This window comes from Penicillium chrysogenum (assembly GCF_028827035.1).
Source record: "Penicillium chrysogenum strain IBT 35668 chromosome Unknown utg000005l_segment0_segment0, whole genome shotgun sequence".
NCBI lineage: Eukaryota > Fungi > Ascomycota > Eurotiomycetes > Eurotiales > Aspergillaceae > Penicillium > Penicillium chrysogenum.
The window spans coordinates 8,704,408-8,719,696 of record NW_026622753.1 but is presented as its reverse complement, the minus strand read 5'-3'; the positions used below and the strand labels follow the sequence as shown (position 1 = coordinate 8,719,696).

The 15,289-nt window shown below is 46.6% G+C and overlaps 3 protein-coding genes across 3 annotated transcripts; 1 reads left to right on the top strand and 2 right to left on the bottom strand.

Annotated features, from left to right (window-relative positions):
- Window positions 1-265: 265 nt before the first annotated feature.
- Window positions 266-2,544, top strand: N7489_011669 (uncharacterized protein; the record flags this gene model as incomplete). The annotated part of the gene is given in 2 exon segments (XM_056717418.1): window positions 266-1,728; window positions 1,743-2,544. The coding sequence occupies 2 exon segments, from the start codon at window positions 266-268 to the stop codon at window positions 2,542-2,544; spliced, it is 2,265 nt and encodes a 754-aa protein (XP_056565040.1).
- A 2,176-nt stretch (window positions 2,545-4,720) lies between these two features.
- On the bottom strand, window positions 4,721-7,893 carry N7489_011668 (uncharacterized protein; the record flags this gene model as incomplete). Its single annotated transcript, XM_056717417.1, has 3 exons — window positions 4,721-5,707; window positions 5,804-6,210; window positions 6,894-7,893. 3 exons carry the CDS (start codon window positions 7,891-7,893, stop codon window positions 4,721-4,723), a joined length of 2,394 nt encoding a protein of 797 aa, XP_056565039.1.
- A 3,590-nt stretch (window positions 7,894-11,483) lies between these two features.
- Window positions 11,484-13,025, bottom strand: N7489_011667 (uncharacterized protein; the record flags this gene model as incomplete). The annotated part of the gene is made up of 1 exon (XM_056717416.1): window positions 11,484-13,025. One exon carries the CDS (start codon window positions 13,023-13,025, stop codon window positions 11,484-11,486), a length of 1,542 nt encoding a protein of 513 aa, XP_056565038.1.
- Between the last annotated feature and the right edge of the window lie 2,264 nt (window positions 13,026-15,289).

The following is a 15,289-nucleotide window of genomic DNA, read 5'->3' as shown; positions in this document are numbered from 1 at the left end:
CTTGTTTCAAAACAGAGTTCGAGAAAGAATTGAACAGAATAAAGAAGTGAAACTGATTTCGAGCGCGTCTGTACAGGATCTTCTGGGGAAGAACCTATTGTTGTGTTGATATGAGGCAAGCCACCAAGCCTCTGCTTTACAACTCTTCTGAGATCTTAGTCCCAGGGTCTATGGTGTCACGTGATGTAGCACGTGAGCGACGCGTCAGGTAAACAATGAGTCCCGCAAACTCCGAAACTGCCATCCGCAACTTATGGAATTCAAGATGTCCACCGAACTTGAAGATCTACGGCGCCTTCTGGCAGAAGAGCAACTTCTTCGTGCAGAAGAGCAACGTCTTCGTGCAGAGGAGCAACGTCTTCGAAGAGAGGATAAGGAGAGGACATCCAAAACCAGCCTTCCCGCATTTCTCGACGGTCTCCATAACCACCTCTTCCTCGGTCTTGCAGTTCAGCAGGATAAGACACAATCAACGCGTGGAGATCCTGCAAATGCGACCAACAAACTGCGCCCCAGAAAACTCAAAGCCTGGGACTCGTTCGCGAAAGAACAAGAGGACATTTGGCGATTGTTGATGGATTCTTCGCTTGTCGAAGCCAGACTGTTCACTTCCCTTCATACCTTGGAAGAAATAGGAGAGAGCATCCGGCGGCAGCTTGTTGGCTCGGAACTTGACCTTAACCACTTTCTTCGCCAAACAGTGGAGGACCACGTTTCGAAAATCATCGAAGAACTCTACAGCGATCCAAGACTGCGAAAAGCTTTTGGGTTGAGAGGGTCGATACGCTTTGAGAACCACTCCAATACACTGAGCCCTGAGTGGGAACTTGAGGATCGAATGCAGAATATCGATTTACGCGGTCGGCCGCGACGACGTTCACCGCGTTTAGCTGCCCGAGAACAAAGCGAATCAAGCACCACCACAATGCGTGGCCCGAGGACCCCGCCTCCGGCGCGAAGCAGCAGACCTCGTGCCGATCAATTTTGCGTATACAACATCCCCAGCCAATCATCCGAATCGATCCATCGCGTTGCAGCTTATATCAAAGAGTACAAATCTCCGCATAAGGTCACACTGGGCCACATCTATGAAGGGCTGGAGGATATGGACATCGATGAAGTGGTTGAGCAACAAGATGATGAGACCCCAAAAATTCGGTTCCGTCGCGCGATTGCTGGGCTGCTCGTGCAGCCACATGACTACATGATTCGTGCTGGTACGGAAATGGGAGTGCTAAGTACCGGCGAAGCTGATATTTATCTGCGAATCGGAGAAGATCCCGGGACGCTTCTCTACCACCTCTCTGTTCCAAAGGGAGATGTTGGGGACTTCACTGGCTGGAACCCCCAATCAAACGGCCCAAATCGTCTGCATTTGACCGCCGTGGGGCAAGCCCTTGCTTTCACTCTCCAGGCGCTCAAGTTGCAGCCTCGGAATCAAGCTTGGAGACAAAAAGCAATCGACTCATTGCCAAGATGGGAAGTGGTAGTCGCAGATGTTCTGGGCAGTATCCCGGATGAGGAGGTACCGTCTTCCGAATATCGCCCTCCAAGGACGAACGGGTTACTTCGAATGTCTCCGATACAACTGCGTCGCAGGCGAAACAAGCCCAGTGCTGGTGATTGCCAACCAATACACGCACAAGGAGATGCAGACGAGGACCATGACCCCGATACCCCGAGTCGGGACCCACGAGTTTATCGCAATGTCGGACGGAGACAGCCAACGTCGATTTATCCAGCACCCACACCGGCTACGCAAAGGTCGTCCTCGAGGGAGAGAGAAAATCATCGGTATTACTGCACGCTAAAGTGTCTACTTGGAATGCTAAATGGGGGGAGCTAGATCAGTCTTGCCCCAATGTCGTTGATCATGGAAAAACGTGCCATGTTATAAATGGGGTCACTTTCATCAAAGGGTTGCAACATCAATTGTTTGAGACAGTTAATGCAGATTGCGAAGTGCTGGGTATGCACGGCTCTCGTGGTGCTCTTTTGAAAGTTACGTTATCATCGCACGGATATACTGTCCCTGCAAAATGCACCGTACCAGAGTTTGCGGAACGGTTTCGGCATGAAGCTGCTGTATACGACAGGCTCCGTCCAATCCAGGGCATATACATACCTCTTTACCTTGGAAGCATCGACTTGGCTCATCCGTACAGCTACGACGGGATCGCGTATCTTGAACATATGATGTTATTGGGTCCGGGAGGACAGCCTCTCGACCTGGCACTGAAAGAAATGGGGCGGGATTGCCTCATTGCCAAGATGAAGGAATCGCTTTCAGAGATGCACCGTCTGAATGTTCTTCATAAAGATCCAGCCCCACGAAATTGGTTGTACAATCCAGAAAGCAAAAAGGTAGTCTTTTTTGATTTTGAAAGGGCCGAGATCATTGAATCGCGGCCCATCTTGGGAATAATATCACCAAATCGCAAACGAAAGCGGATGCCACGTGATGGGCTTGACAAGAAGCTGTCTGGTTCAGATTTTGCCAAGGAAATAAACAGAGCAGTGCAGGAGTTGCGAGGTTGGGACTAGGATCCAGTGAACGTAGTCACGGTTGGTCCAACGATCGCGCAAAATAAGTAATGTAGATTATGCTCGAAATCTTTGTGTCAATCATTTCATATAGTTACGCTTCGTAGCCGTTATACTTTTTACTTTGAAATTGAAATAGCTTTGAAACCACTATACTTCAATGACTAGTTACAGCCGCGCGTGGATCAAATCCAGCGCGTGGTATGGTTGACTCGCGAGACTTTCCACTGTCGTTTCCAGACCTGCTCAGCATGGGCTTCTCGAATCCTGGATTGCTCCATAGCAACACGAAGTTTCCGGACTGCTTGAAACACCCGTTTATTGGCAAGCGGCCTTATCTCTGGCTCGAAGTGATACTGCAACATCAACTCTTGTGAAACTTCAATAATAGCCATTGTCAAATTGAGAAAATTCTCGAAACAAGAGCGATAAAACTGATTCTCATTCTCTTGTTGATCCCGTTGACAAATTCTTTCTTCCTTCAACTCTCCAAGTGACAAGCGGTTTCGTGACTTTGAGCACTTCAGACGCGTTCGGGTGGTCTCCAATGCCATGGTAGAGCCTCGGGCCAGTGCAATCTGATGATCCAGAGAATTTATTTCCGGTAGATCGTGTCGAATAGGAAGTATCATTGGCATTGGATTCGACAGGCTTTTCGGAGATTCCGGTGAGCGACTGTAAATGCTTGAGGCATCATCTGCAGTTGAACGCTGCTCTGTCGCCTTCAGTGACATTTTCGGAGAAAAGTGACCGCATACTTCCCCTTGATATTTGGATTGTTTTATATGTGTACAAAGAGCCAAGTCAGCCGACCCCTGAGTAGGCACTCTTTTCTGCGGCGGTTGCTGAAACAATTGAAATTTCCACACTGTACATGCTGAAGACTAATCTAGTGTTTAATTTCCTGCGGGTCTCTCATTTTGAGAAACTTTCCATTTTCACGTTACTTTCGCTATAAACACTGATGTTTGGAAGCATTCTTATTTCTGCGGGCATAATTGAGGAAGAAAATAAGATAAAAGATAGAAAACAAAACATAAAAGCGCAGATTAAAAATACCATTCTGTTGGCCGGCCCAAAATGATGCTTTACGTAAGCTTTCTCAAGAATGAATGCAAGTTCTATGTACACTGGAGCATATCTCCCCCACCAACAACACAAAGGCAGCTCTTTAACAATGTAGGAAATAAACACAATGGCCCACATTGCGAAGGAATCTAATACGCCTGACCGTTTGATAAAAGTTCACGTATTGCATACCCAAGAAGACTTTGGCCTATGCTTCCAGATCGAACGTACATGTAAGGGCGTATAAAAGATCGATATTGAAACGGCGAGTACTTCGCTTTGGAGCGATCAGGGCACTAACAGACCATATTAAAAGTAGACCTACTAGACACAGGAGAGATTTCAATCATTGGACAACCAGTCAAATATATGTCGTTGGCATTGAGGCAATCCATAAACGCTTTTGTACTTTTACTATGATGATTATGCCGATGAAGCTCGCTCTAAAAATGTGCTGCTATGTGGGAGTGCTGTCACGCCTTCTGACAACTGGAAAGTGGTTGCCAGCCCACTGGGCGACAGTTTCAGGAGGCTCGCAAGACGAGTCGCTTAAATCGTTCGTCCCCGAATGCAAAAGATGCAAACTAAACAAAGAAAATGCATAGATGCAAACATGATAAACACAGTGAAAGCCAAAATGAACGTCATCTGCCCCAGCTTTCCACGGCGGCCAGGGTCCCGACTCGCCGGGTACGCGCGCCAATCACACGCCGTCTTCTCTCCAACCTTTCAATCTCTCGGTTGCTGCTCGTGTGCTCGCTTGGATCAAGGGAATAGAGTGGACTGGGCGCTGCCACTCCTACTGGACGCCATCCTTCTTCCATCACACTGTTCTACGGAATCACTATCTCCGCTTGTATTTTACTTATCTTTATTGGAGCATGATGCAATTTGGAACGAAAACTGCTTCCGTTGGTTTTTGGCTTACAGTCCGAAGTCACTCTACTTGAACGTATGGCTCGCGGCCTCTTTTCTATTCATTGGAGACGCACTCAGTTGGGAAGTCGAAATAGCTGCACCAATCACCATAATACAATCATAGCCTTAGATTCATCTAATATATGAGCGCCTTGAATCAGTCAACATATAACAAATGTGCAATAATAATTCATAGTCGCCGCTTCTTGTTTATCAAGGCAGGCTCCAAGAATTGAACATGACGCTTAACTCGTGGGGAACAGTAGCAATTCCTTTTCGGGGGCCAGGAAGCAACTAAATGGTCTGCACGACCAAAGTGGGAATTTGCTTGTTGGTCATCGAGGAGTTCTTGCACCGACTTTGGAAAGCCGCCAATCCGTTGGAAGGACGACGAGCTGGCAATCCCAATTGATGTCATTTCATGAAGTCCATTGATCGAGAATGCCACCTTTTTGCGGTAATATCCACATACATGGCAACCGTCATCTTCATCGACGTCTCCGAGGCGGTGGCCACGGGCCGTTTCAAACCTTGCACCTGGAAATTCAACCATCACCAACTTCACCAGGTCCCTGGAATATGAACGCGAGCACAGAACTGAGCCTTTACAGAAAAAGGCACCTTGTCTTTTAATTGGCAACTCATCGAGTTCGAAGAAGAAGAAGGCGGTCGCTAGGATAGTTCTCACTAGTTCAGTCGGAACCGTAAAATGCATTTCGGACATCTCTTCTAATCTGCTCACGTCGTCCAACCGAGGAAGTGGTTCAGGTAGCTCGTGATTTAGCCGAAATATGTTCGATCTTTTTACATCTGGCACGAAATTTAGTGCCTCATGAAACCCTTGCTCACCATCCATACATGGGGAGGACATTGTCGCTCGGATCATGCGAGGGATAGCAGTGTCTTGCAATATACCCCTAGCAGCCTCATTTGGCTTAGTCATAGAAGAAAATGACCCCGTTCCCACTGACAAGAGTAGATCATGGGTTTTGGCTGAGGGCCAGATAACCACTGACTCCTTGAGCGCAATTGCCAGAGGATTGTTGGCACGAACTCCGCCATCCTGCAGCGATCCGAATCCTGGAAGGGATTTTGATCGAAAAAAGCTGCTGTTATTAGCGACCATCTTCAAAGCTACCGGGACACTCACAAAGGGGCTGCGACGCTGCACTGAGCTCTGTAGGTATTGTTCGTCAGCAAACGCTTCATTCGTCGTCCCAAAGAATAGTATGTCAGATTAATGGTAGCTCGACGCGACTCACACATTACATACGTGAGGATTCTCATCCTCCGTCTTAGGGATAAGGAACTGATACGCCGCATTCACTTCTCGCTGGCCCGTCCCACGATAATTCGCCAAAACACATGCCTTCCCGTCAGAAGTACGACTCGTGATAATGGCGACTCGACAACGGGTGGAGCTCGTCGTTGTCACATCAAACATCCGACGTTGGGGGTCGACCACCTTTTGCAAGGTATCCTCTAGTCGTTCTGAGTCGTACTGACAATCGGCTAAAAAGCCTGCCAGGTATTTTATCCATGTAACACACCGAGATATTGGGGATTTCGGTGCACGCTTACGAGGCGAACCGAAAATTATCCGGGCCAAAGCCGGAAACTTGGCGCAACTCTCCTCGGCAGATAGGCCATTCAATACTATGTCCACTTCCGAAAGCGCCCCTTTTATAAGAATCAGTGTCTTTATTCAAAGGTGCAGACTTCACAATGACAGTTGGATGCTCTTACCAACACTTGTCCCGGCAAATAGATCAGCGACCTGTGCAATGGATATTCCGCCAATCCGCCTTTCTAACGCTCGCAGGAGCCCTAACTGAATGATACCACGAACGCCCCCTCCATCTAGACTTATCACGATCGGCCCCTTGGTTGGCGGAAGTTGACGAATCGTGAGATTCACTGCCTTATCACAGATAGGGCATTGCCGTAGATCGAGATGGTACTCTGCCCGGGAACTTGTATTACCATATATGACAAAGCAATTGTCACAGATTGCATGCTTGCATGGCAGCATATGCTCTGGCGGCCCGGACATGCAAGTAAAGCATGATGTTGTTGAATGCAAACCTCCCCACCGGCGATGGAACTGTACAAGCGAATCGTGACGGACGTCCGCTGAGGCCTTGGAACTCAATTCAGCAAAGCTCTCGATGAAGCAGTGCATAATTTTATTGCAGATTATTTCAGGGTCTCTCCCTTCCCAGACATTCCAACAATGTGCCCGGTAAAGGGCATTGAAAACTGTTTTCGGTTCGAAAACTATAACAATTAACATTATTAGGGACAGTCCGTACAAAGACTTCGGGGGGTGACAGAGTGAACTTCCAGGTGCGGAGATTACTCACGATGCATCTCAGGCGGATAGGCATCCATAAGGAGAGCCGAGGCGATAAAGCTGTAAACCTCGTTCTCAGGGCAAGCAGAACTTGCAAATTGACTTTGTAATTCCACAAAACAACTGCCCATTGCTGCTTTCCTTTTAAAGCCCTCGCGTGCCACCAAAAGACAGTCAAGGCTGGCTGGGTTTGAACTTCCCATTCGAAGTTGAAGACATCGGACCCAGAGTGCGTTGAGATGTACGGCCGAGAATGAGAGGCATTTTTCATTCTGTAACGATCGAGTCTGTTGGATTTGGTCAAGAATTAGGCTTCTCAATGGGTCAAATGCAACAGATGGTGACAATTTTGACCGGTCGCGGAGATCCAGAATTGTGAGCTTGTGCTGCCCTAACCATGCATTGGGAAATTCAAAGCCATCATCCGCGCCATGCGCTTCAAGTTGAGAGTCGCCTGACAGCACAATTACCACACGCATCATGCTACGGATATGTGAAGCTCCAATCGATAGGGTCCCAATCGGTGCATCTAGCAGCTGCTGCACATGTTGCATCTCAGAGATGGTGTCGACAAAAAAGCAGACAACTTGCGTCCATGGCAAAATTTTCTGTCTTATCACTTCTTGTTGAAGGTCTGCTAGAGGCTGAGACTCCCCAAGGGAGAGAGGATATCGTCGATGTCTGTCTCCAGACCACCTAAGCAAGCAAGTGTCCCCCACCCCAGCTTGACTAAAAGGGTTACTCTCGGCAAATATGATAGGATGCTCAGTATGTGCAGTTGCTGTACTAAGATGTACTCGAATGAGTCCAGCGGGTCCCTTGCGAGTGACGTTATTGCGAGGAAACAAAGCTTGCAGGGCCTTGAGACGATTTCCATTGCCCGCGAAATAGACAAGAGAAGGGTATTGCGATTTGGGGTGGCTCATTCCTTGGACAATTTCTTCAAATCGCCCAGTGTCTACCAAAGATCTGCCTGTGGTATCCGAGAGGATATCGAGCCATGCCGCCATAATGATCCCTTGCACATTACAGAGAAGATGGCTTTCTGAGAGCGCTGGTGCCTTTATAGTTTTGTAATTTTGTTTCATTGCCTGCCATCAATTACTTGGTATCTCCCTGTGACAGCTCCGTTATAGCGATAAATGATTTGGCCCTCAGATTGTTCTACCGTAGTTTCCAGGCATTAGGCTCTAATTGTTGTTAGTGAGGAACCCTCGCATAGTTATGCGGTATTTTTAAGCTGGTATCCCGTCCGCAAAACATCAATACTGATGGGCTTTTATTACCTCCAGCCAAGTGTCCGCTCAGTTCGATGCTAGAATACAACTGGTTACATAGGAACTTCCAATGTCTTGCGCTCTCACTCTAGTGGTCGTCTAGCTGTACCATGCACTTCAATTTTTGCGGTATCCTTTGATTCGCAATGCCCAAGAGGAAAATGAGGGGCAGTTAATCCTACGACAGCTAATATAAATGTTACACCACCCCTTCGGCTTTCAAGTGTATTATATTTTTTTCATACATCGATTCATATCGTGAACCATGCAGTTTGGTAAATCAGAGATTGTAAGAAAGCGAGCCGGGCATGCTCAATCCCATTCCACTCAAGGTATACAACGCGCAAACACCACTTTCAGCCAAAGTCATGATACGACTTATACAATAATGTTAAAGGAGGAGGCGCAAATGGATTGGAAATACAATGTCTCGGTTAGCATAGCAAATTGGGCTCTCCTTGCTGGATACTTGGTAATTCCCGGAACATTTACTTCGCTGAAGGAATCAAACCAGGTAGAGGAAATCCTAAAAAAGAACACCGCGGGGCGGGCTGTATTACACACTATACAAAATCCGCCCTTGCTCGTGGTTGCTTGCTTATTTCTTGCCGGTGGAGTCGCTGCATTGTCCGTGCTTTTCCGAAAAATTCAAAGCAACTATTTATGGCTCATCAACAAGATATTCATGTAAGTACTATAAAATTAGAGGGTTACAGACCTTGTATTGACGAGACTATAGGCCAGCTGCGTTAAATGCAGCAGCTGGGCTTCTCACCACGCTTGTCAACATTTACACTTCCCGATCAGGCCACTGGTCTGTAATGGCCATTGTTACAATCGTCGTGACTGCTCTTCTCATGATAATATTTTCTCTTCTATTTGCTTATTATAAATTTATCAAGTTGAGAAGGGTGATAGCAGAAGACGAGGAGGGTCTCGAGCACCAGGATCCTTCACGGGAGGCATTGCCTGCAGTCCTTGTTGTGGACGCCAATGGAGCGGTGCAGCCTCTGACAAAATGAGTATTATCCAAGTGGAATGGTAGTATTAAGGATACTAAGTCCAAGTTTCAACCAAAGGCAGCGTGTACTAGGCAAATATGTTCTGCATCTATGGGAGATCAGTCAAAGGTTTTCCACCTGCGTACCGATTTAAATCTTGTATTTTCGTTGCCAAACTCCAGGACAGCTAGCAAAACACTCTTTGAAATCTAGCTACCTTCTGCCACGTACATTATACATTTATTGTTGGCAGCAAGGTGCTACTGTGTCAGTCATTGAGCTTCCAGAGGTATGCTGGAGGACTGCACAAAATTATTGGTTCACATACTCAACAATTGAATAGATCTTTCGGTAGGAATATGACCAGTGTTTTGGACTGAGAGATGTATTTGGAGGCCTGTTCTTTCAATTTTTCTGAGTTATTACAGTACAGGATGTCTCGAAATTAGTTTCACCACTTTGTTCTCACAGAATCTGTCTCGAACCCAGTTCCGAAACACCCTAATCCAGTCTAGGCTTAGCTCGGATTCAAGTACTAGATCCTCACGTGATTGAAAGTTTTGTAAATCAACTGTACTGCTTTTGCAGAGAATACTGACATCCTCAGGTTCGGCGTGTATGAGAGTATGTAAATCAGGTCGATTCCCGCATCAGCACCCATCTGAGAAATTCTCTCAGATCTTTGTTGAGTGGTTTTGCATAAATCATACTGCGGGCCCAGTATGATTTCACCTCGGATTGTATTTCACTGATTGATGATCCCGACCGCACAATATTGATGATGTGATGATGGGCGTCATCATCATTGCCTTTCCGCATTACCCTTAGAAATCCGTCCAAAAATCTCTGATAGTAACCAAGTTCTTCTTCCATCTTCCTTATGTAGCTCTTGCGTCGCTTGTCGGAGCTCTTATCGAATATGCAAATAGAGTCACGCTTCGTGCATTCCAAGCACGGATTTCCAGGACTGCACTGTTGTTTGAGACATCAATAAGTCAACAGCTAAGTATGCAATATTATCTAGGACCCTTACTTTGGTCCGCCGACGCTGACAATCTTTGCAGGCTGCTGAGAGTCTTCGCGTTAAGTCGTCTTGTAATAATTTATTTCCCGATTCGCCATCTACCGAGGTTTTGGTAGTTGGCTTATGAGGTCGAATCGGCCTGAACCGGGAGGATGACATTTGTATTAAGTGTTTAGTATACTATAAAGGTACAGTAGACGTAGAGTAAAGGGTGAGCGGGGATCAGGGCAGCAAAGGTGGCGATGGGAATTCATAATATGACCCACATCAATAAGCAGTGGGAATAGCGGAGCAGGTGGGGTAAAAGTGGGACCGCGCAGCAATAGGAAGTACCGTACCCTAGGGTAGGGGCAGAATGCTGTGAATCAGGTTTCTATGGTTTAAGCAGTTCCGGCTGAAAGATGTAATCATCGTAGTAATGGCTGCGGCACATATCTAGACTTAAATCCCCACAAGGTCTGTTGGCGTAAGTGGATGCCGTCAGCAGGGGTAGACATGTCTAATACTGCGTACAGCCACGTCTTCAAACGAGCATCCGTCTGTCTAGCTTGTTTACTAAATCAACATTCTAGACCCCCTGGGGACCTTACAAGTCTAGTACAGGAGCTACACTTTAAGCTGTTATTTACGATTGTACTAAAATACTGCCAAGAAATGGGTTCAGAGCTAGAGCAACCGCAATACGTATAGCGTGTTCCAAAAGAGAATCAAAGAAAGGGTCTCTGTAGTAAATGGTGAAACTGATTTCGATCCTCCCTGTAATACAGCTATGGACTTGTGTTATTTACTTCATTTTCTATGCTTACATAGCTTGCTTTTTTATTATCATGGGTGGGCATAATAAAGCACTCCAAATATTGACTAGCAGCAGACGCCTTAGACATGATATTTGGTTAATAAAAGAATGTGCATAGATTACTGTACAGTACTCTTCATAGTTATTGCTTCAACTCAGTGGACCCCTTCATTATAGATAGCAAACGAAGAGTGTCCGTAGGCTCAGTGAGCAAGTTGTCTGCAAAACCACATTATTCTAACCTTAATAACATTCAGTTCAAACTACTGGATGCTCAGGAGGTATACATCTTCCCTGTCGCCCATGCTGTCCAAGATCAACGTTTAATATTCTTTCTGAGTGCAAACTAACAAAACCAAACCTACAGCAATTTAACAAGTACGCTGAGGAAAGCTCTCACACCGCCAGCGATGGAAAACAAACATTTTTACACCCTCGTCACATCACTGCCGAGATAATTGGATCTCTGCCGATACCGAAATCTTTGATCGCTGTTGCCACCCTAGATATCCACACCCATATCATCTTCTACAACGTAACCTTGCTTCCTCAGCTCGTCCACATAAACAAATGCAGCAGCTTCGAACCTCGCAATGTATGCATCGTCGAGATCATCGAGATCTGTTTCCTCAATTCGCGCTCTTTTCAACCATTTTTTATAGAACTTGCTTAATTTTGGTGGAGGCCGATTGTGACCAGATCCGCTGCTTGTATCATTATTCAGGCCGTTGTTGTTCAGACCGTTGGTATCCTGACCATTGGCGTTCTCACCATTGGTGTTCTGACCATTGGTGTTCTGACCATTGGCGTTCCGACCATTGGCGTTCCGACCGTTGGTACTGAAGTCAGTGACAAAGAGGTCATTGTCCTCATTGTCCGATTCCTGCTTTACCGGAACCGAATCAAAACGCTCGTTGTTGTTTACCGTCGGTTTGAGACTTCCTCGCCTCCACCCCTCTGGGCCCAGCCCCATACTTTGTGCATTTGGCATAGAAGGTTCTCTTGTAAGCTCGCGCTTTATTCTCTCCTCCTTTTGTGCTTTGAAAGTATCCAGCGGGCAAGGTGTGGGTGAACGATCAGGGCTGTCTCTTCCCATTTGACCTTGCCAGTGATTGTAGCGCTTTTCTTGTAAATCCCAAGCTTCGGATATCTTTTGCTCTGCCGTAGCTTGATCTGTGAGTCTGACCAGATCCGCCTTCGTAATCCAGCAGTTGCCCCTTGTCAGCAGTTCTTGATCCGCTGTATGGATTTGTTGCCATTTGACTTTGACAAATGTCGTGGGGGCTGTTTTGTAGTCCTTTGTTATGTTCTTTCGGTTATAAATCGCCACACCAACAATGCCGACAATGTTGTTCCTGCTATAGCGATAACGTTTTTCCCCGACCTCATCCTTATATTTTACGTGCGAGATTCGGGTGTCGGTATCCGATACTTTCTGCAGTCCACTTGTGTTATATCCATTTGCAGTTTGAACTTGATACTTTGCCGCTTTGTTTGGTCCGTATCGAACCAGCAAAATACGCGAACGCCCTAGATAACTCCAAGCGTCCGGTTCACCGTCATGATCGCGACCAATGGACAGCTTCTTCAGATCAACCAGAACCTCATCTGACAAGTCATTGACGCCCACAGGAGCTGGACTACCGGGTTCAGCTACGTTCTCGGCCATATGAGCCGATCTGGAGCTGGCTGGAGGTGATTCAGATGTTCCTCTTTCAGGCTCATAGTCTTTCATATCCTGGTCATTTTCTTCAACTGGGGCAGCTTCATTCGAACCGTCGGTGCTCGGTTGCTCCTCCTGAGAGTGGTACGGGGGCTTCGACTGTGACTGAACCGACTGGCTCTGATTGTCTGTATGCGCGCCAGTATTTTTGCTGGAACTTGGCTCAGTGTACGAAGCTTGCGCGTTTGCAGCAGCAACCTTAGGTTGGGAGACTCCACTCCCACTTTCAGCAAGTCTTTGAAGCTTTTTTATATTATATTCCTTTGGTTCCTGGTTTCTCGTATTGCGTTTTGGAACTCCTTCTGCGGTTGAGGAAGACATAGCCCAATATAGCCGAGAAAGCACTCCGAAATGGATAGTCTGAAGAAAAAAGGAGATCCGTGTCTATTTATGTCTTAAAGGTCTACCGTGGACAATGTAGCTTCCTTTCCCCTTCCTTGCTGTCAGCTAGCGCCGCATACCAGAAATGAGTTTTCCCACTAAGTCTGAATAAGTCCAATATGACCCGGGATGCAGTTAACTGAGGATTTTCATCATGACGTGTAAACAAAGGAGCGATATCAACTTGATGGGTCAACTAGGGTACTGATATTCCTCGCAGCATCGCACCAAACTGTAGCCTTGACGGGGAACAGCAGCTTGTTAACCTGTTAACCAGACATCACAAAGATGAAGGCCAGGCGGACGATGATACATTCGGCCTCGCTTAAATCTTTGGCATTTCTTAAATCTTTGGCATTTTTCAACCGCAGTTTTATTTTTAATTTTGAGGTTGTGTGATATTCCATTTTTGGAGACAGCACAATGTAAAGGATAGACTGATGGATGTACTCCGACCCCTCGCTTTTAGTTTACTTCTCAACTAGACTAAATACGAATCCTTATCCAGCCTAGTGGGTCGCGGTTTAGAATCCAACTCGCGAAGCGATATGCAGGCTACAACAACATGTGTCCTTGGACGCACAGTACATGTAGAGCGTTCCACTTCGTGAAAACGAACTTAAAATCCTCGTCAGGCCTATCATGGCCTGATTGTTGTTCCCATTGTTAGGCTTTCCTTGTGGCGTGCGACTTCGAAACTGCTGGGACGCCTCAGCGAAGTCTAGCACGGCATCGACCGTAGCCCCTGGCACGCTGTCTGGTTTACCTCTCTCACCTTCTTTGGAGCCTCCCAGCAGTCAACAAGCTATAGAATGCGTCTCTAACTTTTCTCCTTAATCCCCTTCGCTATTGGTGAAGTATTAGCCAAGAGACATAAAAACGGTCTACGTGTTGAGGCTGTATAGTCTAGAATCGGGTACCTCAAATTCCCCCGTGACTTTTAGCGATTTCTAGAAACGGGAATATTTTCCTATTACGCCCAAGGTCAGGTAGCTTACTAGATTGACCTCGATGCTCCCCGTCATTCCTATGGCATCCCGGCTAATCAACATCAATGTCTTGGTCATCATCGATGGGTGTAAGTATCTTCTTTTAGATCAATTGAGCACACAAATTATGTGTCGAGTCACTCCTTTATCTGCCTCCCTTCGCCCACTGCAGTACCCTTAGTTGCACTATTTCAAATACTCTACATACGGTTTCCCCTAAGGTAGTGGCATAACGCGTCCCAAATACTCAATCTCCGTTCGTCGACTACGATTCGATATTGACTGTCCGTCCGGCCTGACTAACTGATCTCAGTAGCTGGGCTATGTGTCTCCTCCGTCTGCCCCCAGAATTGATCATAATAACCGCACAATTCTTGGAACAAGAAAGACATATCAACTCATTATGTCGTACAGTACCAGCAGGAAACCCTACCGTCTCTTGAAACCATGCCTTTGTCGCATCAACGCCCACAATTCAAGTTCCGCATTGACATTGGCCGCTATAAAAGGGATTGAGGCTACAGCTCGAACGTCCATTCAACAAGGTGGTGACGTTGAATGAAGGGTCACAGTGGCCGAAACCTAATATCTTTGGCCGCGCAGAATGGCCATGATACCGGTGGTGAGGCTTTTACTTGAGACAGGAAAGGTGGGCCGATACTCGAGGGATAATTGGGACCAAACCCCTACTTCGTGCCGTATTGGGCGGCCATGAGTCGGTGGTGAAGCTTTTACTTGAGAATGGAGATGTGAATCTGATTGTGGAGGACTGTCGCTACCTAACTTCGATCTCATATGCCCCAGCAAGCGGCCATGAGACAGTGGTACAGATTTTACGTGGGAATCAAAATGCGGTCGATTAAATTAAAGGGCCCCTATTGTTTTTTGGATGAAGAATGGTAACTGATTTCGATCCATCCTGTACATTTCAACTATATGTTTCGTCCTGCTCGTCATCGGCAAGATAAATCATGATAATGTAGCATATTGTGACGGCAATGGTCAAAGTCCAACCAGTCAGAGCAAGTCGCAAAGAATCTAGCGGTGCGAAAAGAACAAAAATAGACATGTTCAAAAAGCCCATCTTACTAGCTTCATAGCATCCGCTAGACCAAAATGGTGGGTCAGCCGTATGTTTAACGATATGCTTCCAAGGAAAGGCCCATACTTTAACAACATCATGAATTCGCGGAAGTGGTGGTTTCGGTACTGTGG